Source organism: Pocillopora verrucosa, chromosome 9 (assembly GCF_036669915.1).
Source record: "Pocillopora verrucosa isolate sample1 chromosome 9, ASM3666991v2, whole genome shotgun sequence".
Taxonomy (NCBI): Eukaryota; Metazoa; Cnidaria; class Anthozoa; order Scleractinia; family Pocilloporidae; genus Pocillopora; species Pocillopora verrucosa.
In genome coordinates this window covers 21939446-21961609 of record NC_089320.1, presented here as the reverse complement: position 1 = coordinate 21961609, position 22164 = coordinate 21939446, and the positions used below count along the sequence as shown (strand labels likewise).

General features: G+C 38.3%; 4 protein-coding genes across 8 annotated transcripts; 1 reads left to right on the top strand and 3 right to left on the bottom strand.

The window, feature by feature from the left end:
• Positions 1–343: 343 nt before the first annotated feature.
• Positions 344–12971, bottom strand: LOC131779871 (E3 ubiquitin-protein ligase parkin-like). Of its 2 annotated transcripts, none has more exons than XM_059096456.2 (12): positions 12874–12935; positions 11681–11900; positions 11318–11474; positions 10323–10441; positions 9665–9748; positions 8848–8963; positions 8024–8169; positions 3811–3872; positions 3348–3482; positions 2815–2907; positions 2232–2349; positions 344–1674 (listed from the first exon to the last, which is right to left on the bottom strand). In XM_059096456.2, the coding sequence occupies exons 2-12, from the start codon at positions 11876–11878 to the stop codon at positions 1568–1570; spliced, it is 1335 nt and encodes a 444-aa protein (XP_058952439.2). In that variant the 5' UTR covers positions 11879–11900; positions 12874–12935; the 3' UTR covers positions 344–1567. The 2 variants fall into 2 exon arrangements, with proteins under 2 accessions (XP_058952439.2, XP_058952438.2); XM_059096455.2 differs by having other exon boundaries at positions 345–1674; positions 12883–12971.
• On the top strand, positions 4510–7862 carry LOC131779873 (uncharacterized). Of its 3 annotated transcripts, none has more exons than XM_059096461.2 (2): positions 4510–4585; positions 6326–7862. In XM_059096461.2, the coding sequence occupies exon 2, from the start codon at positions 6344–6346 to the stop codon at positions 7421–7423; it is 1080 nt and encodes a 359-aa protein (XP_058952444.2). In that variant the 5' UTR covers positions 4510–4585; positions 6326–6343; the 3' UTR covers positions 7424–7862. The 3 variants fall into 3 exon arrangements, with proteins under 3 accessions (XP_058952444.2, XP_058952442.2, XP_058952443.2); XM_059096459.2 differs by having other exon boundaries at positions 4538–4695; positions 6326–7861; XM_059096460.2 differs by having other exon boundaries at positions 4541–4695; positions 6323–7862.
• Positions 12972–13826: 855 nt separating the features above from the next.
• On the bottom strand, positions 13827–15763 carry LOC131779875 (myosin light chain 3, skeletal muscle isoform). Of its 2 annotated transcripts, XM_059096467.2 has the most exons (3): positions 15660–15763; positions 15154–15409; positions 13827–14144 (listed from the first exon to the last, which is right to left on the bottom strand). In XM_059096467.2, the coding sequence occupies exons 2-3, from the start codon at positions 15404–15406 to the stop codon at positions 13939–13941; spliced, it is 459 nt and encodes a 152-aa protein (XP_058952450.2). In that variant the 5' UTR covers positions 15407–15409; positions 15660–15763; the 3' UTR covers positions 13827–13938. The 2 variants fall into 2 exon arrangements, with proteins under 2 accessions (XP_058952450.2, XP_058952449.2); XM_059096466.2 differs by lacking the exon at positions 15660–15763 and having other exon boundaries at positions 15154–15527.
• Positions 15764–16402: 639 nt separating this feature from the next.
• LOC131779872 (SH3 domain-containing protein Dlish) lies at positions 16403–20785 on the bottom strand. The gene is made up of 3 exons (XM_059096458.2): positions 20651–20785; positions 19935–20552; positions 16403–18332 (listed from the first exon to the last, which is right to left on the bottom strand). Exons 1-3 carry the CDS (start codon positions 20694–20696, stop codon positions 17869–17871), a joined length of 1128 nt encoding a protein of 375 aa, XP_058952441.2. The 5' UTR covers positions 20697–20785; the 3' UTR covers positions 16403–17868.
• Positions 20786–22164: the final 1379 nt, after the last annotated feature.

Here is a 22164-nt window from a genome sequence, read left to right as displayed (position 1 = left end):
GATTTGTTGTCACTCGGATCTCGACGTAGGTTTCACGGCTGGGTAGTGTTGGTAGAGGGCCAGCCAAGCTATACTATTTTCATGTAAACGCTTACATAAAAAAATTGGCTACATAAAGGTTACCTATAATACTGATTCTCCTTGGGTCAAATGCAACCTAAAACGGAAGCCCTTGAAGGGACGGTGCTCGTAAAATGCCGGAAATCGCCTCACTGTTATACCAAAGAGTTGCTAAAACATTTCAAAAATCCGGAAAGCGGCTACGTAAATTTCACTGGTTGCTACCTAAATTTCTTGATATTTTTGCATTGACGTTAATTGAAAGATTTATTTTTCGTTTTCTACGATGATTTCTAACATTAATCAAGAAAAATAGCTCTACTAAAGAGCAACTCTTAAAAGCTAAGTTTCGGAAACCTAGCGCTAAAGTTGCTCACAAATATGAACAGAGTTAAAGGTTACTCCCAAGTCTAACGGAAAGCAAAAGGTCTGTGAAACGTCGTCGAGTGACTAGTCATGTGTTCAAAAGATTGTTAAACGTTCAATAAATTCGAAGATATTGAAGTTATGGATGAAATAGTTTAATTTTTGGTGCTTGATATGTGCTCGACGTTGCTAGAACTACAAATGGCTGCTCCAAACGCCAAACGTTTCTCCGGCAAAAGTTGCTGAGCATAATTAAGTAAGGTCTTATCCTCTTCCTGGACTTTTTAAAGTAGTTCTTTTTAAATAACGTGGATGCTACTGATGCACTGGAAACTTTTGAACTTCAAAAGTAGTACAGTAAGTTTGGTACAGTGTAGGAAATCACACAACGCAGTGTAACGCTTAACTGCTACATAATGCGGGATAAAAAACTTTTTTGGTCCTAAACGAACGCTTTGTTAAAATAATTGATTTATTTGAAAACAAAAAAAAATTAGATACAAGTTCATCAGTTACGAAGCAGGACATTATATATCAAGTTTTACCTGGTATGCTTACAGCTATCCACGTTACAGTAGAAAGTTTTGGAAGATTAAAAATATCTTAAAATTAAGCAATGAGCACTGCTGAGATGAAGCAAGTTAACGGTATCAAATTTTGTTAACTGAAGCATCGAATACAGGAACTTTCTTCTAATACGGTTGCCACGCAAATGTGTCTACTTGGAACATATTACGGTCTCTTATAAATCACTTTGCGAATCTTAACTAAATCTTAAGTTACTCTAAAACCTTACATGCAGTTTCCTACTTAAAACAATTTTTCTATTCCAATGCATTCCTCAACTTTAGTCTGCACTAATTATAATGCGATTTGAACTAGTGTGAACGAACATCACACAGTTCGTTTCACTGACAGACGACACACGTTTCCCTTTCCGTTTCTACAGTAGTTTCTAAAAAACTTACCCATTTATTCTACTGCTACTTTTCGATTGAAGTTCTAACCTGTTAAATAACTGGCAAAAAATACACCTAATTTTCATTTCTCCTTCTACTCTAGATCTCCAAAGATTTTCCTAGACTAGCAAATTCTTTGTAATGCAAGCATCTCATCCTAACGAGATTGGATGACATGGCGGTCACACCCTAAACCAGTGAGTGCCCTGACAATCGGGATTCCAACGAATTAAACAAACCCAGCACCATTCAAAGTGGCAGCGAGAACACGTCATATGATTACATCCACCTTAAATGAGACAAAAATAAAAATCGATTACCACTTTTTGTTCGAATTATCAGCCGCTTTTTGAGAAATGAGTCCACTCCCCTCCCCGAACAGTTGGGAGAAAGACCAGATCCAAAAAAAGAGGCAACAAAAAAAAACCTTCTGGTCTGCCTTGGTCACAGAATTGATTGTACATACTATGAATACACCGAGGTATTTTCCTGAATTTTAGCAACTGAACTACTTTTCAGCGGAAAGTTTCAACTAGAACTCTCGAAATAAAGAGTGGCGCTCAGAATGTGTCATATACTCTGCTGCTGGACCTTCTGGAGCGAAAGTCTTTTTAACTTCACATCAAGGGAAGAAAACCTCGCCGTTGTTCAGTTTTTACAAAATTCTGCCCTTTTGCTGCAGTCAACAGTGTTGCTTAAGTTTTCGTACGTGAGCACGCAAAAGTTGGTGACACGTTAACACGTTTTTCAGCTCGGTCTTCCAGTGAGGTAAGCCACCAAAAATGTTATTTTTGAGGTTTAAACTGTTGGGAAGAGTCACATCAATTAGAGTTCCCCTTTACTCACCATTTTTCTCAATATTTGTCTGACATCCGGGGCACTTCTTGCTGATCTGCTCAATCACTTGTCTCGCCTCAGCCTCCCAGCGCGCTCGTCTCGCGTTTTCTAAATTGACTCGGTAATTCTGAAAAGGAGATCGATATGATTCTATACACCTTTTTTTAAGAGACCAAGTTAAATTTGAGCATTGATAATCAAAGTTAACAAGCCTTAAAGAACATAAACAAAACCACACAACACAATTTTCAAGGTTCACTCGTGAAACACTAAATCACAATCCTTCAGAGTATCCATCATAATAAAGCAGAGAGGCAAAGAGGAAGCGCAAAACAGACAAAACTGCTGTCCAAGACAACCGCACGCTCAGGTGTTTTCATTCCTATTGACCCATCAGAAACTCTCAAGATCTCGTAAGTAGTTCTCTTCTCTCCCTTCATAGTTCTCGACTGTTTTCCAGTCCCTTTCTATGTGAAAAACTTTCATTGCACATACATGGAGTATGCAGCAAGCGTTAGACGGTTATACAATCGTTGGTTCCTACCAAAAGAGGTGTGGACTGTTACAAGTTTTGGATTCGATATATACTTACACTAGTCCTGGCATTTGTTGTTGGATTTGACTGCGTCTGATTGCACGAGTGACCTCGCTGAAAGGGCTCCTTGCACTCTTTACAGAACTCAAACTAGAAATAAAGAGCAAAAGGAAACTGTATGGCATGCTTTCGAAAGACAGGTCCGCCCAGTACGAAACGACTACTAACAAGGTCAAAAAAAACCCCTTCCATCAGACGTAATTGGTTTCGCTTCTTTCCACCCCACGCCCCCGTGGGGCTCTTGCTTGTCAGATAGGAAACTGAATTGGTGCTTCGCAAGGTGGGATGAGCAGTGACGGGCTCACATTCCTCCCGCAGAGGATAAGAGAGATGGGGAAGGGAGTTATTTATCCCTTCTGTAGAAATCGTGGTGAGAGAACAGCTTTTCATCAGTGAAGACAGCGTAACCATCTAGGTAATTATACATGTTGTTTTCGCCCTAAGAGTTTGTACCGGGTGAAATTTCGTCTGAGCATCGATCCTTGCCTTACAACTCGTGGAGTTATTTTCACATGTGAATATTTAGTTACCTGGCAATAATCACACCTGATACAGCGCATGCCTGGTGCTGGCAAAAGGCCCATTCCGCAGCCACGCCCTGGACATAGCACACCACCCTCTTTCAATACATACTCCTCGGTTCCAAACCTCTGATAGCGGTCGTACTACGAACAAATTCATGCATTCTACATTATACGTTGTGTATCACATACACTCTCAATTTCACACTTCCAGAATAGCAAAACTGTAGCCTTCGTAGTTGGCTGCCGCGAGATGCTTGCGCCTTTGCCGCTCATCACTTAGCGCTAAAAAATCAGTAAAGCGCTCATAAAAATGCAGTTACACAGGCGACAGAATTACAGCTTCGAAAAGGCGTACGGTCTTCAACAATTTTAAAGAGTTACTGGGTTAACATTTTGATACCAGTGTATTGGAATGTCTTACACGATAAAATACGGAGAATCCAGCTCCAGATTTAATGGACCTACTAACCTGATCAGGCTCGAGCACCCGGAAATGATGAGCCTCCGAAATTAGTGCGCTGTTACAGCTACCTGTGGGAGAAAAGGAATAAAATGTAAGGTGAACCTTCTCAAAAACAAACGCAGAAAATTCGTTTTGAAAGTCAACAATTGCGACACCAATAAATCGCGCAAATTATTCTTTCAGAACTCCACAAATCCTTAATATGAGACGATAAAATGAAGACTGTAAGAGATTTATAATAATTATCCACTGAAAGTTAGCGAATTTTTCCTGAAAGCGCGCGAGATATACACAAAGCGCTCTTGGATATCCTCCATTAAAACATTTTACGAATATGCTGTAACAGGGGTTGTAAAACGTATATGCCTTCAAAATAAAATTTAGAAAAAAACCCGAACAACAAACACATTTCAAGCTTTTCTTTCTCTCTAATTTTCCCCATTTTTCAAATTTCGAAATATCATAAAAACATCAGGCGCCAAACAGCGTAAAATAAACCGCGACATAAATCTGAAATCCCATCATAAACCCTTTTCTGAAATAATAAAAAGCCGTCTTAAATTCCTTGTAAAGAGAAAATGTATGAGATGCATTGCAAGATTGATTAATCAAGCGAACAATCGAATCACATCTCGGATCTCGCTTACGTCACATTTCGAACAAAAGATCATTGTTTACACATCTGACATCGGGGTGGCTTGAATTAAATCGAGTCCAGCCGAAGAGCTTCAACCATTTCTCTGCTGGAGGAGGTAGAAAGGGGAAAAGACACGACTAACAAGCAAGTGACATACCTTTTTACATTGAGAGCTTAAAGTACTACGAGAAATCGAAGGAAAAATTTAGATTTTTTTCTAAAAGAAGATTCAGTGTGGTGGGAAAGCCAAATTGGTAAGATTGCTTGATCAAGCGCTCTAAGACTAGCGAGTTTCGATTCGAGTTTCGATTTGAGCATCTCAAGAATTGATCTCAAACGAGCACGGGCAGGACACTCATACTGGCATTAGAAGCACACAAAGTATTCAAAATAGTTCGTATAGCAATTTGTAAGTACTCTTTATTTCACTTGCGATTTAAGAAGGACTTGTGGAAAACGATTTAGTATTCTAAACACGTTCGAATCCATCATTAGCATCCCGTCGATCTCGGCTCGAGCGGGTTGTACAGTCATTGATCGTCTATACATTATGCTCGCTATTTTAACGTTAAAATTCATTTCAGGTGTATAAATCTTTGATTCTACTTTAAAAGTCGAAAATTAACCGACAGTTAAGGATGTGTATCGTGTGAAATTACAAAGAAACAGTGCAAGTCAAATATAGGAGACGTAAATATTCGAAGCTGCTTCGATCAAATTCAAGTTGTTTCAAATTACAATTCCCTACGGCATCACAATATGCTCTCTTCAAGCCTTCAAACGCCAACACAATCCTAGAGCACATTCGTGTGTTTCTCAATCTGTGCTTTCATTTCAAGGAATTAGTACTTGTATTACTACAGGAGGCGGTTGCCTAAAATCTCCATTGTTGTTCTTTTGTAGACATACACTTAAGCTGTCGGTATCTCTCAGAGGAGTCGCTTGGTTCGAAACTTTTGTTTCGTATGTACTGCGAATATCTTTCACGCTTACCATAGATTTACCCAAATAATCTTCTTATTCTGGTATAATTTCTGGTAAAATGACTTAAGTAGATTTTACAATTTCAAGACGTAAGATTGGATATAATTAGCACTTGAATATTCTCGTAAGTAATATTACCTCCCGTTCCCCTTACGGTTGAAAGACCTGACGCTGCGGAGAAACCAGTCAGCAACAATTTCATCAGGATATTTTTTTGTTTTTACTTTTCTTTTTGTTTAACTAGTATTATATTTTTTGACATATTGAAATTCAGTTTGAAACGCATTTCAAAATTAGTTTTTTTTTTTACATCCATGCAAAGATTTTTGAAAGTTTAATGAGGTACTAGTTTTTTTTTTACTTTTGACATGTTTTTGTTTATAGGCCATTAGATTAGTATGTAATGCCTATTTGATCATATTCATAGGTTCATTTGCACAATACATGTCCTTAATTAGCATTATTATCATTACAATTATTATTATTACTACTATTATTATTTTTATAATCATTACTATTATTATTATAATCATTATTATTCCTATTATCATTTTTGTTAATGTTATTATCCCCAGCTTGTGTTGTGCTCTCTGGCTTACAACGTAAATGTACGTAAACTCATGCACTAGTAATGTTTGAGTCCAGACACGCTTTAATTATTATTACTAATTATTATTATTACTATTACTGCTACTATTATTGTTATTATTATTATTATTATTCGTTCTTTTTGACCAGTTCTTGAAGCCTTGGACTCACGCATGCACTTCAGAACTCATAAGGAGATTTGAAACAGGACTAAACTCGAACTTCACACTCAGGCACTTTCTGAGCGCCTAAGTATATAAAGCTTTTAAAAAAAATAGCGCGAAAACTAACCCCCCTTTTAACTCCTAGCAGATACCACACGTGTCAGCGATGTCACAGCAGCCTACAGCGGTTTCCATGGCTCCAGTTTCTAACACAAACACGATGACAGTGGGGGAAGGGGTAAAAACTTCCACAATAGAACTCATTCTTCCCGGTCAACAGGTAAAGAGCCAGGAGGGAAATGGCGAAGAAGCCCTGGGAACTATTAATTCTTCCCGTTGGACAGATCCCGAAACCATGGCCCTGCTAAGCCTTTGGAGAGCAAACTATCGAATCATCAAAGGGAAGAAACGAAATTACGAAGAATGGAACATGATTGCCAAGGAGTTCAACAGGCGCGTAGCTCATTGCTCGCTGGGGCCCAGAACAGGGAATCAGTGCAAGGTGCGGATAAAGAACCTGCTCGCGGAATACAAACGAACAAAGGACCAATTACCTCATTCATTTCCCTACCACGACCAAATAAAAGAGATTCTCAACAACAAAAGTGATCTCTATCGCGAAGAAGAGGTGGTGCGCATCAACATACCAGCTGAACATACAGTTGCTAATGGCATCGTTGCTTCTCAAACCGTCGTTACTGCTTCTTCCACAATGACCATTCCCAGTGCTATTCCTTCGGACACGTTTACAGGTAGACATTTGCGCCCTATCAAGCCAGCCCCACCGCCCACGCCCTTAAATGCTCCGATCGCGGCTAGCCAAGCAGGGAAACACTCCATCCCCATACAAGTGTACCCGACAGTTCCTTCTCAGCCTACTCCAGCGACGGCAGTCAGCGTGGAACCTGTGCATGCACCGAAGGGCTTAGCGAGCGAAGATGAATCATCAGAGGACGAGAGCTACTCGGAAGAAATGACTGTTCGGGGCTTGAAGAGACCTACCATCGCCGAACCCCTTCCCCGGAAAAAACCGAGGAAGAATCCCAGGCCGCTTAAAACAGCTCAGAGCCGTCAGGAAGATCTTAGCATGATCGCCATTTTGCGGGAGTTTTTGGAAGACAGCCGCAAAAGGGAGGAGGACTTATTTAAAAGAATTCTACAGCAACAACTTGAAGCCGAGAGTAGATATCAACAATTTACTCTGGATGTGCTGAAGGAAATCGGCAAAATGTTCAAAAAAGATTGATCTCTAACCTTTAGATTTAAAAGCAAAAGTATGTAAAGACATTGTTTAAGACCTATTTAAAGCGAAAGCCTAATCATGTAATCACCTAATAAGTTAATTTGGTATTGTGTAAGCGTAAGCCCTTCGTCAGTCGCTGAATTGGTAAAACTAAGTTATAAGCTTCTGATAAAACCTAGTTATGTTGTTATACCTTTTCTCTACAGTTTCTTTAGAGAATTGCCCCCTTTACTCATGTAATGAGAGTTTGGTTACGTTCAGTTGTGTTGAAAAGAACGAGATTGAGCAAGAAATACCAGGCCTTTTCTTTTAACTTTCAGAAGACAACCTGCGAACAGAGCTAAGCCCCTGCTTGCAAGACGCCCCGAAGAAACTTGTGTTTATACAGTTACGTTCAACCAACAACGTTTAGCAACATTTTCTAGCTTTACTTGCCATTTCTTTCTTCATTTTAATTGTGAAAATCACATTTGAACCTAAATTGAAAAGTCCACGTTGGAGCCACGACTAGAAGTATATGCTCCCCTCACCTCTTAGGCAGGTTACAAATGACAAGCGCTCAAAGTTTTGATTTCCAGAAGTTTATTCATACTTTGGTCTCACCTGAACTTCCCGGGCAGGGCAGAGTATATCCGTATGTGTCGCTGTGCACAAACTGCCTGTCATTCAGTTTTGTTGTGGAGTAGATTGCAAAGCACTCCAAACAAACAGCGTGTCCATCGGGACAAGGAAAAACCAAAACAGGATCCCTGCAACACGATTGAACTCACGAATAAATGAACAATCGCCTCCATTTGGTGTGAAAATGAGGTCAGGCATTTGTCTGCAGGCATAATCTGTTCCTCGATCCTCACTATTTTCCGACAACAACAGTGAGCTTCTAGGATCACAATATGTCCAAGGACAAATTAATGAAAATATGTGAGAGCCAAATGGCGACTATATGCTTATCATCCTTCGAATATCTTTCAGAGCGCGACGCAAAATGTTTGCTAAAAGCTTGGTGTCACAAAATTTTTCGGTACGGGATGTTGACTTTTCACCAATATTTCGTTTGAAAACACTGGAGCAGTTTTCAACTGGGTGGCGAGAACTTAAACCAAAGAAACCACAACAGCCAATCAGAAAAAAAGGTAGACATCACCATTAACCAATGAGAACTCAAAGTAAAAACAGCTTGCTTCAAGCGCGAGAAAACACGAGTGCCCAGGTTGGCACTAGTTACAGTTTTATATCTGATTGGTCGAGATGGAGGCGTAAGTTTTCAAGACCAATCACAAAGCGAAGTAATCCGGAAAGAAATCCGGGATCAATACTCATTTGAAAACAACTCATATTAGCTGAGTCAGACACCCATAGCCCTTGTCAGTCTTGACTATACTATATATCAGTGATCATACACTTGATGACATGGCTTGTATATTTACCTGTCATCAGCACAGGCCAAACAAGGGATTTCTCTGGTGTTTGCTCGAATCAAAGGTAGTGCAACACATCTGTCTCCCTCAGAAGCAGGATGTTGTGCACACTTAAAGTAAAACTCCTTGAAACAAGAAACACAACGGCAGAATAACAAATCATAATCCATCAATTATTTTTGCTCAGATGCAATTTGCTTAGATACACTTGAACCTGTATTAAGCGGTCTTTCATGAAAGTTCCAAAATTTTTTCACCTCTATTTAACGGTCAGCTCTAACAAGCAATGGTGGTTCCCCTTTACTGGGTCATAACTGTTTGTATTGTCCTCTTGTATTAAACGTTCACTTCAGGGGCAACCACTCATATACAACTAAGAATTATCTGATACAATTTGTAAGGAACTAAATTTCATTTCACTGGTGGATTGAAAATCAAATAAAGCCATGATACTCCCAGGTAAGCTACACCTTAAGTGATTGCAAAAAAGGAGCCAAAAAAATTCAAGCCTCAGCAGGATCCCATGGATTGTAGATTGACTCTTCAAACGGTAATTATTGTGATGATCAGAATCCATGCAATCTTAACCCTTTAACTCCCAAGATCTGATTGTTAATTCTTCCCTGTAGCTGCTACACATTTCCTTGTAAATTAGTTATAAGAACTTGGTGTTAGATCAAGATAGCAGCTTCTACCTGATAAGTTTGAATATTCTCATTACCTGTTTGCTGAAGAATGTATGGATATTGTAGGGAGAAGTTTTATGTCAATCACTTCTGGGAGTTAAAGGGTTAGCATGATAAAGTAGTAAAGCTCTTTCTTATACCACTATGTTTCCATCACAGCCTGCTTTTTTACATGATCCTCTAATTCTTCCTGATTTCAAGACATCTTCCCAACTACTTGGATCCTGTAAGGACAACGAAGATGTAAATCATAAAATTAACAGCACCCTCATATGTCTGCATTGAACTCACTATGGCCTTTAATATTTACACTGATCTCAAGAACACAGTCACTGTGACTACTTTACACCTGCAATCTATTAAGACAAGTACAGATATAGAGCAAACATCATGATGTTAACCCTTTGATCCCTGAGAGCGACTAGCATCTAATTTCTCCTAACAATATGGCCCCCAAGTAAAACTTAAAGGTCACGAGAATAAAGGAAATGATCACAAACTAAGGAAGGTCTTGATTATTAAACAAACTCTCCCTGTCAGTGCCTTTGGAAATATTTTAAAAACAGTATGGAGAATGTGCACACCACTCGAGCCTATCCCAGTTTGTCATTCAGAGAGTAACACCCTGAAAAATTGTGAAAGGGTATAATATCAATCAATTCAAACCTCATTTTCATAATACCTCTCTAAAGCATATTTCTTTTGCAAAATTCCACTTCTTTATATTAATTTTTATTATTATCGAAGACAGATTTAGCTAATCAACTAATAATTGATGATATGTTAAGAATAATTTACCTGCTGAAGAACAATTGCCCCTTCTTTGCATTGTGAGCAACAAACCCTCAACTTTCCAGCAGTAACTTGTTTACAAGTCTTGCAGTAAACAAAATACTGGGCCTGCCGCCTGGAAGATGCTTTAAGATAAGAAACAGGAAATTAGGGGGAATTGAAAATGATGAGGCTATTTCATAAAGTTTTCATTTAAATGGAGCTTTGTCGAAAACTTTGTTGCCAATAATGTTGTAAAAGGAAGGTTAAGTCTGTTCCCAAAACCTGTGACCCACAATGTTGGAGTTTAACCAGCATCAGCCAACTAGGAGTATTACTATTTCAACTGAGTTGATAAATATAAGTCAGCCGCCAAAAAGACATTGACAGAATGAATAGTGAATTTCCTAAGACAAAGGGCTAGCACTCAAAACGACAGCTTTAGAAACTCTTTGCCATAACCAATTCATGTTATCACTCAGATGATAAAACCAAATTATCTTGCTTCCCCTTGAAGCAGCACCACAGCTTCTAAACCCTTTAACTCCCAAGATCTGATTGTTAATTCTCTCCTCTAGCTGCTACACATTTCCTTGTAAACTAGTTATGAAAACTTGGTGCTAGATCAAGATAGCAGGTTCTACCTGATAAGTTCAAATATTCTCATTACTTGTTTGTTAAATAGTGTATGGATATTATAGGGAGAAGTTTTTATGTTAATCACTTCTGGGAGTTAAAGGGTTAAGAAACTAACACCTTTTGATCATATTTCTAATTCCTCTGGGGGGTAACCCTTAAGCAATTTGGCAAGTTTCTAAGTCCTCAATTCTCTACTCTTGTGTTGAGAAAGCCCTGTCTGAATTGGAATGCCCACCCAAGAAGATATCACAATGACCTGGCCAGGGCTTGCACAAAAACCTCTGTTTTAAGCCAGACTCTTAAACCATTCTCTTCATAAATCAATTCACTTCATCTCCCAAAAAATATCATAGCATCAGTTTTGATTCACACTTTCTCTATACCTCCATCTGTTGTACTTGCTACTTCCTCTTCATCCTCACCAACAGTTGAAAGTCTAAGTCTGGCCAGTGGCATTACTTGGCCAGGTCTACTTGGTCTGGCTGACCAGCGACCACCTCGGACAGCATGAATAACACTTTGGTGAGGTATCTCAGCATCCTAGTTAAAGTTGATTCAACACATAAATATAGAGAAAAACAATTAACAACTGCTCATTCCATGGAATAAGACACACGATTTTGACAGATGTTAGAACTAGACCACTGATAAAGTGATAAAAATCATGAATGCAATTTGTGCTGTTGAAAACCCTGGCAAATCTTCCAAGTAAAAGAGTTATTGACAGAGTAATCAGTGAAGCATACCTTCAGTTGAAGGTCATCTTTTAGTTCTCGCCCAGCAAAAATTATTCTTAATTCTGAAGCCTCAACTCCTTGATTGGTAGCTATCTCTTGTTTCAGCCTTAAAACTGTCCATTGTGGATCAATGGTGACTGGTATGTTTGTGTTGGAGTTAAACCGCACAAAGATAGTGAGCCTCCCTGATCTCCTTGCTGCTGCCATTCTATTGTTTTTATACTAATCCCTAGGAAACATAGAAGAGGCCAGGAAATAAAGGTGAAAATGATATGCACTACTTTACATAATGTCATGCAATCAATGTAGTGTGCACAGAAGGTTCACTGGTAACACCTCACCAGCATAAACAACAAAATAAGATAACAAAACAAAGTGACATAGTTTTATACATTTCTAAGTAAGTTTATGTTCATGCTTCTCAGTCTTTCTATGCTATTAATGTCAACAAAGAATAAAAAAAAAGCTGTAATAACATCTGAACTTAAATATCAAAATAAGTGCAATTAAGGGTGCAAGTAACATCTCTTAGAGGCACTGATGCATAGGGGAGCCCTTGTTTGAACCAAGAAATTATTTCATTATTGCAACAGTCAGCGTTCATAAGACCTCATCTCTATTTCAAGTCAACGCATAGAATCCTACAGTAAAAATACGATTCTACATTACGTCTGCATCACCTCTGAGTGCATAGCTAACTCACTATTTGACTGTAAGAATCCTAAAATCTCAGCGTGGGATCTATGATTAATTTTACATGTACGTCTTCCATCGTATATTATCATCACGGAACTACACTGGCAGTGATTCAACGTTCATTACGCAGCTTAAGAACAAGAATAACTACTTCCAACCAAGAAATATTCATGAAATGTATTGGAAGTGAAGTGAAAATTCTAGATCGATCTCGCATTGTATTGCAGGATTGTTGAGTAAGCAGAATAAGCCATCTCGCTCTGAAAGTCAGTTGTAGGTACACCGGAAAGAAAGCAAAAATTAAGGAACGTTTCAACAGCTAGGCTTTTAATAGAGGTGTTTTTCAAATGGCTAAAAAATATGTGATTTTTTACCAAAATTATCGGGCACTTCCTCAAAACTTCCTCCGAGTCAATCCTAAACTTGAAGCCACAAAAGCCCAATTCATGAAGAACACTTTGCAAAAAATACTATCAAAACGTTTTCCTACAGCCATAATTACATACATGTGTTACCTTGATCACCTAATATCGCTGAAATTCTCCAAAATACGGTAAAATACGCAGCTACTTAAAACACTTGATACACTTCGAGTTTGCTTCGCTGCACTTCCAGGTTTGTTTGTCACAGGGGAGGGGAGAGTCATCACTTCCTCTCCCCAGTCAGCTGACAGCGCACGTTAATATTACCTTACTTTGTTCGTAACAAAATATCAGAAACGAAAAAATGAGTCGAAGTTGATGGAAAAGTGCGTGTATAGTTTGATTGGTAAATGACCAGCTCAAGAAATTAACCAAACATATTCAAAATACATCGTTCTCCACGGGAGAGAAGTGACTGAGGATTGACGGAACACCAGACAAGATTATCAATCTTTCTAAGGATTCGGCCAGCTCAAAGCACGCTCCTGATGAAGGAGATTTTACTTTAAGGAAAATAACGCGGAATGATACGAGAGAGTTTCACTTTTCCTTTCCTCCTTTTTCCTTTTCCTTCTCGCTTTTCATTCTTTCCCAAGACGTTTCAATCTTCGATTCGGCTAACCTTGGTGAACATGAATAATCCCAACATTTAAATGACCCCCTCCACAGCTGTTGTTCTCGATTCCCTCAGGATTACCGTTCGCACTCCAAGGGGGAGGGTCCGGGGGTCCGTACCCTTCCCCATTAGACCTTTTTTTTTTCGCTAGACACCAAAATTCTTGCAACGACAAAATTGCAGGTTACAACTCAAAATAATGTATTTGAAATTTACCTGTCTTGAAATATTTCTCAGCTTATTCAGGCGTGGTTTAAAAAGATACTTTGTGTTTTCTGAATCAAAGGTTAAACCCCCCCCCCCCCCCCCAATCACCAACCAATCCTGGATCTCCTCTGACTTGGGACTAGTTGTAGTCAAGACGGTTACTTTAACTTCATGGTAAATTAATAAGTACGGAGGAATCTTCACTCATCGCGAGTCTGTTTTAACTAATAACTTTATTCGGTTCCTATCATCTCAAATATAAAGTTTCAAGTTCATCAACGAGGGAAGAAAAAAAGACATGTTTTCTTGATCAGCTGCGCGTGATTCTATCCTGACATGATGTGTTTCACAAAGTCCTCGTACAAAATCAGGCCGTCACTATCTTCGAACCCAAGCAAAAGTTGATCAAGCTCTTCGGTTGTCAACTTGTCACCCAGACAGCGTAACAACTGACGTAATTCGGAGGCGTTTACGAGCCCGTTGCAGTTGTGATCATAGACTCGAAGACAATCGATAAAGTGCTCCGGATCAACTGGAAAGGGAAAGATACAATGCGAATTAAACTCGAAAATTATCGTGAAAGATTTTTAGCAAGTTCTTTATCAGTCAGTCTTCCCGAGGGAGTCAAAATTTTTTTACCCCATTCATACCAGGAAACATGTTTCGCTAAACCAGTTTTAGCTGAATGAAAATCAGAAACAGAAAGCTGAAGAACTGAATTTTACCTAAGGTTCCAATGATCACCAGTCAAGTTTATTTTCATTCGGCTAAATTTGAAGTCGGCAACTTTAACCGTGTTTTGCGAAACAGCTTTTATTTTTGGTTTGAATGAACTGTGAGTCTTATTGTTTTAAATAACTGTGAATTTATGGAAATCATGATGTGAACTGTGTATAAAGAAGTGAATATGAAAGCGGTCTTCACAATAATGAACATTACGTAAGCAGTACTGATTTTTTATCAGGCCTTATTTCCTCCACTTCTTAAGTAGTGCTCATTGCTGCGAAGATCGCTTTCATATTCGATTCTTTCACGGGTTTAATTGGGACCAACATAATGACTAGCTCCCAGTAGGTTTGTTAGCTCAGTTGTCAACACACTGCACCGGTATCACGGTAATGGGCTCAACTCTCGTCGAGGCCTGATTTTTTTCAAGCTCTATTTTCACTTCTGCTGCTTATGTAGTGTTCATTACTGCGGAGATCGCTTTCATATTTACTTCTTATCGTTTTGTTTGAAGTAAGCTATCTTAAACTCATTTAAAACTATATGCCTAAAGCAAATCATGTGTTGGATCTGCGATGTAGGCTTGATCCAGCAAAGTACTTTGAGTAATTTAACAATAAAACAGATCACTGTCACCTTTTAAATGTTAGCGTTTGTCTTTTAAAATTGGTTTCTGTTTCAGACCTCGTATATATTATCGTTGCCTTTAGATCCTTAAAAGGAAAACGCAAACTAAGTTTCATGAAGCCATAATAAAAGCGAGCCTACAGACAAGCGAAGAAAGAAAGCAATTAAATTTATATTATACAGCTTACCTCCACTTTTCTTTTGCCGATCAAGCAGATTTTGATAAAATGGGAAGAATTCTTCGAAGCTAACTCGCTTTACACCAGTACTATCAGTATCCAGATTACGAATAATTTTTGAAATTTCGCTTTCTGTCGGATTCGTTCCGAGAGCCCGCATGACTTCTCCGACTTGGCTACATTCAACTTTCTTGTCTCCCCTTCGGTCGAAAAGATAAAATGCTTCTTTGCACTCTTCGATGGATTCTTCAGGCGCCAGCATTTCCTAAAATTAATTCATGTTTGTACTTAGTGTCAATGTGTAAATACAGAAGAGGATAGATGAACGATCGCGTTGAGACTGCAAGGTTTTGTTTTTCCACTAAATCTGTTTTCAGTCCTTTTTTGAACCGAACAGGTGCTGACGAATATGCAAATTTCATTCATTCAATCATTCAATTGACAGTTTTGTGTTTGTCAGAGAAACGAGTTTAGCAATTGCAGATCGATTAACAGTGGTGAGAATACTCACTTACCTTCAATTGAGAGAAATATGCGAATCGATGAAGCGGTCGTTAAAGGAATTTTTTTTATAAATAGTTACAGTCAGGGACAGGTTGTCTGACAGTTTGCTTTCTTTGTGTCAAATTAGTTTTCAGACCTCTATTTTCCTTACCACGAGCATCACCTGGAAACGAGGGTGATTAGCAAAGAAACAGGTAAAAAGATTGAGAAGAGTCCTTTAAGTTTCTCGGCATTTGACTTTGCAATTAGAGGAGAACCGTTGAATACAAGCCTAATGCAGTTTTTGTAAAAAAAAAAAAAAAAAGTGCTTTTCATACAAGACTTGACTATACTGTTCGGTGCTATTTTGTCCCTAGTGAATAAGATATTTCATGAAGCAGCTTCGTTTACATGCAAGTTTTACAGGGTCATCTCTGAAACATCCTCCTAGAAAACGTTGGAGCAGGTTGAAGATTTTCCTGTTATTTAGGGTCCCTTGAAATATCTAGAGCAGTGGCTTGCTTTCAGGAAGAAATCCCCACAGGAGTACAAAATGAGGACTGCAAATTGGCCCCAAAAACACCTTTATACAAGAAAAATCCAAGCAAGTGCAGTTTTGAACCCTGAAATACACCCAACTGCCCCAGAAGCACAACTGGCCCCAGAAGTACAATTAGGTAGCCACTCTAACTTTTTCATATGCATTTGTTATCAGGGACTGCCTATCTTACATTAGTCACCGAGGCATATGCATAGAGCGGAGTACAGCCATATCTTAATAAATACAATACTTTAATAAAATTCCTCATAAATTTATATAAATACTGCAGTTTACCTGTCTGAAAATACAGAATCTGTGAGTACCTTCTTAGCTCAATAATATTTAATGAGTACACTAGTTTGCATCTATTGTAAATACTTGCTAATAAAAAGTTACTCAGTCATATAATGAAATTAACACCAATTGGCTAAGAATCAACAAGCTACATACACAATGCATATAAAATGGGCTCACTCACTGCAAGAAACTTAACGATTTAATACTTATGTGCAAATCATGAAAACAAAACAATCATGTGACAACTCGGGTGCCTAAAAACCTAGCCACTGACTGAATGATTCCTTACATTAACAAAAATTCAAAACTTTGCTTAAATCATTTTGAAGCTTATTGTCTTTAACCCTTCAACTCCCATGAGTGACCGAGACAGAATTTCTCCTTACAATATCGATACAATATCAAGTAGACAAGCAATGAGAATAAAGAAAAGTATTGATTGGATGGTAATTAACTAATCCAATACCAAATTCTCCAACCTAACATCATATGAGTTGCATGGCGTACAATAAGAAGACTAGCTAGACTAGTGAAAGGGTTAGAAACTACCTTTTCCTCGTATTGGATCTTTTATAATCACTGGCTAACAGTGCTGAGGGTTAGTACACATTTGACTATAGATGTCTCTGGAATCTTCAAAAATATTTTTTTATAAAAACTTACTAGTAAACATCTTTTTCCAAGGCAAGGATTACTTTGAATCTTTATCACTTATGACTCATTAGAAATTCTTTAAGAACTACAAAAAGAGGAGCTGGGTGGAAGATAAAACCCTGAACAGAGGAGTTCCAAAAAATAATCACAATGGGGTGGCTTCTTAGCCTTTGTCTTTTTAACATTTCAATTGTTTGGTACCATGTCTTAAGGTTAATAAATCCATGGTGACAAATCCTTAACACTAGTTTCCAGCAAGTCTACCAGTCTCCTAGAGTGCACTATCCAAATTCTACTCACATAAACTACATTGCATCAAACACTCTATAACATCATGTTGATGGTGATGTTTCACTTCAAATAACAGTTGTCTCATGAGTTAAACTTCATGAAGGATTTGTCACAAGGATGAAAGGGCTCAAATTGACTTTAGACTAACATCCAGAATATTTCAAGTACAGATCTCTTCTAAGTGAATTCCTTAAATTCATAAAATATTCATTCTCCCTTTACAAATTATGCTTAATATATCATATATATATATATAAAACATTCAAATCAGATTCATTGAAAAATCAATATGTACTTTCTTCAAGAACATTTAAAATGTATTGACACAGCGTGTTTGCTGCACATCCTGACAATTTCACAATAATAGTAGTCTGTACTTTTTGTCTCTAAAATAGTCTAAAATAGTCCCAGTTATTTTATCCTAAAGATGCACAAAAACGATACTACCTGAATTTTAATCAAAGAGGTGTGGTTGCTGGTGGTCTTACACATGACTTAGGGACATAGCCCTGTGTCTTGTTTGAAGGTGAGTATGCCCAAATCCAGCCCCTTGCATCTTTGATTTTCATGTCAGCATAAATCCAATCACCTTTATTTACAGTAAGTTCATCCATCCTTCTAGCTATGTAGGTATCAGTACAGACAAGTTCTTGTCCATAAAGCAAAAGCTCATTAGTGCTACGATGTTGGTGGTATGCTTCTGTCTTATTGTTTGGAGTGACAAGGCTGTAGCCATTTAGGCTAGAGGAAGGAGTGATTAACAAAGGTTCTGAGGATGAGTTTGTACTTTTTGTTGACCTGTTGGAATCTGGTGTTGTTATTCTGTAAGGACTTCCAACTTGTGTTGACAATGGCGAAACTCGGGTCTCAGATATTCTTCTGCCACCATTCAAATGATTTTGAACAGTTGATGGACTTAAATCTAGAAAAATAGAAGCACTTGTCAGACATTTTAATGAAAAGAAAAGCAATGTCATGACAGGTTTTCAATACAATAACTCCTTGTCTTGCACTCCCTACAGCAACCTCTATCAACAAAGAAGTCAGCTTACTTGTTCTTACTTGCTCTTACTTGTTCTTACTTGCTCTTACTTGTCCTTACTTGTCTAAGAACACTTTTTATCCTTAGTACCTGTCTTGTCCCAGAACTCTCATTTTACAACAACTCAGTCAGTTGATCTAGGCTCAGATACCTAGATCTTGACCTCTCTTGGTCATTCTTTGTTAGTATAGTAAGGCTTATGCCTGCTATGCATGGGTTAAAATCTATTGATGCAGATGGGTGAGTAAACTAACCACACTATTACTGTTCATTTTTCTTTTGTAAAATAGTTCCCAGCAAGAGAAAGTAGAAGGCAATTATTGCAAGGGATCAATTCCCCAGTAAGAGACTAAAATCAAACCATCTCTCATAAAAAATGATGAGCTGAAAGACAACTAGCTCGATAAGCCACTAGGAGTTTTCAAACAGACATTTTGTGTAATAAAGATCTTTAAATAAAGCTGGCTCATTAGCTCATGATCCCTGCCAATGGACTGCAATTTATCCAAAATTGCAGAAAAGAAGCCTGTGAATATTCTTGCTTTAGTTTGACAGTGCAAGAATCATTTCTTTGCTTGAATTTCATCCACAGGAAACATATTTCATCAAAAAATTGTGACAAGCTTGTTATGTTATAATGGCTGGATATTAACTACTTCTCTGTTTGACTTTTTGAGCAGAATAAAAATTTGGCCAATTGACTTCTAGCCTGATGAATTACACTTATGAACATGTTGTGCTAAGTAATGGTTAACTCCTGTCCTTAAAACACCAATTTACTTTACATCAGCATGAGACGAGTTAGCATGGTTTGAATAATAAGGTAGGATAGAGGCTAAGAATCTCAAAGCAAGGAGGATAAAAAAAAAAGACGAAAGTGAATTACTAAAATTTTGTTGGAAATAATATTCTAAATCAATGAAGTGTTAACACCAATCTTCAGAGAAATTCAAGCAAGTGCCTCATTTTGTCAAGGATAGTATTGTACAGATAAATTACCCTTGTTGACGGCTTTGAACCGAGAGTGATAACACATTATCAATTAAAAGTTCAGTAATTGACCATGACAAGAATTTTCGCTTCCACTGAAGGAAAATGAAAGCTCGATAGCATAAAATTAGCCAACACTGTTTGAGTCAAAATTCTCTCAGAAACATGGTAAATAAATTAAGTTAACTGATCATTAAGGTTTGATCTCCGAGAGAAATGTTTTCTTAGTTAACTGAGACCTAACATTTGTTTAAAAGAACTTAACGAAATGCGATTTAGTGATCATGATACACATTAGCGATGTTATTGGAAACGTTGGTATCCAGTCAAGTAGGTTCGGAATTATGTCTCCCACCGCGAGCGCGCCCTCTAGTAAGTAGCTTCGAACACTCTTCAATCGGCACAAATTCACACAATGATCGACCCTTACAATTGTACAAAGGTACTCGAAAATCACTGACACGATTATGAAAACAAAAGTAAGGCACCCACCGCCATTTTCGAATCCGTCCAGCGGAACAAGAAAATCTTTAGGAATAAATCCTTCAACACCATCCTTCTTTGAGACCCAATACCAATCCTTGTCATCTTTGTTTAAAACGCGAACTCTATCTCCTTTCTTGGCATAAATATCGTTCTCATCGCAGGCAATAAACTCAAATCTGACGATGTAATCACCAAAATCATCTTTCTTAAAATTATACGACGGTGGGTTATCTGTTTGCACATGCAAAGAATCGAGAAACGAAGCGTTTCGAAAGTTATTCCTTTGGAGCCCTTTCTGCTTCTCTTTCCGCTTTTCGTATTCCTCCTCTGGGACGCAGTACGTAAATGGTATAAAACCTTCCTTTCCATCATTTATTATGACATAGATCCAGTCTGTTTCTTGGTAAAGAGCTTTGACATGTTGACCGCGCTTTACCGCGACCTCATCTTCGACGCAGGGTATAAAATCATGAAGCACAACCATCTTCCGTGGTTCAAATTCGATCTCGTTATCCTCTTCTTCTTTTCCAAGATCCACAATAGAGTCCACACTATTGCTACCTGTGATCCTTCCCTTAGCATTTCCATTTCGAGTGGTGTCTTTTTGTTCTTCATCTCGATATCCTGTCAAAGATATTGACAAAGGTGCAAGGACCAGCGTGTAAACAGAAAACTCATAAACGATTTTCAAACTCGACCTACTGCTAGAATTGCCTACTTACGTTTCCTTCGTCTTCTTGGAATTCTCATGGGGCAGAAAAAAGCCATAGTGAGATAAAAATGCCTCAGGAAAATCGACAATCAGTCTGTGAACTCTGTAAACAAGAGATCAAGAGAGCGCGTTCATGTGTTGATATAAATAAAGTTTGATGGGACACTGGGAAGTACCTTTTATACGCGTCCCATGGGACGATAGAGTTTTTGTCTAGGGGAGGGGAGGGGAGGGAACACCAACGTTCAGCAGATACATCAAGCACTTCGCAACGAAGAGTGAATGAAACAGAATGAATAAAAATTTTCCACTAACACCATTTTTTCATTTTTTCAGCTTTTGACAACGAATTTACTCGCACCGCTTTGCAGGGAGGCACCTTCATCACAAGGTATTGATCACTTGGATTAATGGCCTCTGTTTTCTATTGCTGGGAACCATTTCGCGAAAAAAAAATAGCAGTAATATCGTGGTTAGTTTACCCACCCTGCTCCGTCAATAGATTTCAGCCCACGCATAGCGGGCATTAGCCTTACTGCACTAACGAAGAATGACGTCAGATGGATCGAGATCTGGTTAATTGAGCCTATATCAACTGACTGATCTAGTGCATTAAAAAGAGCTGCGTCGTTATGTTATGTCACTTTAAACAAAGATGAGAATCGTCCTTTTATAGATAAAGCCCTTTGATTATTGTCTTCTTCAAAAGAGAAGTGTGAACAGGGAGATGAGCACACCAAACAGGAGTGGTGCGGTGAGGGAAAGGAACCGGATTGAAGAACACACCTCGCAAATAATGAACTTGAAATATACAAATTAAAGTTTCTAAAGCCTGTGACGGGGTTCCGGCCTTCAAGAGAGATCTAGTGCTTGGAAATTGAGCCCATATCGACTGAGTGATATTGCATTTAAAATGCGAGCCGGTGTCCTTTAAAACAGCGGCATCATGCTGTTTTTCGATCGTCAGACGAGGTCAGCGAAAATAATTCATTGCTAAGTTTTCGCTGGAGACCGACACCAAAATATTGCGAACCGATTTCAGCTGAAAGCTAATTTAAAGGAAAAACTGTATGCGGCCTATCATAGGGAACTCGTGGTAGCTAAATCACTTAACAGGATTTAGGTTTATGACATAAACGACTTACTTATATACTGGAAGGATTTGAATGTTGACGCTTTGTATTTGCTTCCTGACCGAAAAACACCCTCCATTTTCCTGAATTGTTTTATCTCCCGCATGATTTTTGTTTTCATAACCACAAAATGTCCTAACCCTACATAAACAACACAGCCGTTTTCCTCACACATCAAAATATTGTTAAGTCACAGGACGTGAAGGTGTATTGTATTCGCTCACTAAATGAAAAACGTCATCGATTTTTCTGAACAGTTTTATCTCCCGCAGAATTTGTTCTTCATAACAACATCAATTTCCTAACCCTACAGAAACAAAGCAGCCATTTTCCCACACATCTTTGAATAATGTTGAGTGCAAGACGGGAGGATGTGGAGTATTGGCTCAAT

What these genes read in the sequence shown, in the direction of transcription:
- LOC131779873 (XM_059096461.2), top strand. Translation starts at nt 6,344, where the DNA reads ATGTCACAGCAGCCTACAGCGGTTTCCATGGCTCCAGTTTCTAACACA.
- LOC131779871 (XM_059096455.2), bottom strand. Translation starts at nt 11,878, where the DNA reads ATGGCAGCAGCAAGGAGATCAGGGAGGCTCACTATCTTTGTGCGGTTT. An exon ending in AGCAAGTACAACAGATGGAG is followed by an intron (nt 10,442 to 11,317) that starts GTATAGAGAAAG and finishes CTTATCTTAAAG; the next exon opens with CATCTTCCAGGCGGCAGGCC. An exon ending in GCCCTGCCCGGGAAGTTCAG is followed by an intron (nt 3,873 to 8,023) that starts GTGAGACCAAAG and finishes TTTCTCCCACAG; the next exon opens with GTAGCTGTAACAGCGCACTA.
- LOC131779875 (XM_059096467.2), bottom strand. Translation starts at nt 15,406, where the DNA reads ATGCTGGCGCCTGAAGAATCCATCGAAGAGTGCAAAGAAGCATTTTAT. An exon ending in TCGGCAAAAGAAAAGTGGAG is followed by an intron (nt 14,145 to 15,153) that starts GTAAGCTGTATA and finishes TTCCCTTTCCAG; the next exon opens with TTGATCCGGAGCACTTTATC.
- LOC131779872 (XM_059096458.2), bottom strand. Translation starts at nt 20,696, where the DNA reads ATGGCTTTTTTCTGCCCCATGAGAATTCCAAGAAGACGAAGGAAAC. An exon ending in TCCAAGAAGACGAAGGAAAC is followed by an intron (nt 20,553 to 20,650) that starts GTAAGTAGGCAA and finishes TATCTTTGACAG; the next exon opens with GATATCGAGATGAAGAACAA. An exon ending in GGACGGATTCGAAAATGGCG is followed by an intron (nt 18,333 to 19,934) that starts GTGGGTGCCTTA and finishes CTATTTTTCTAG; the next exon opens with ATTTAAGTCCATCAACTGTT.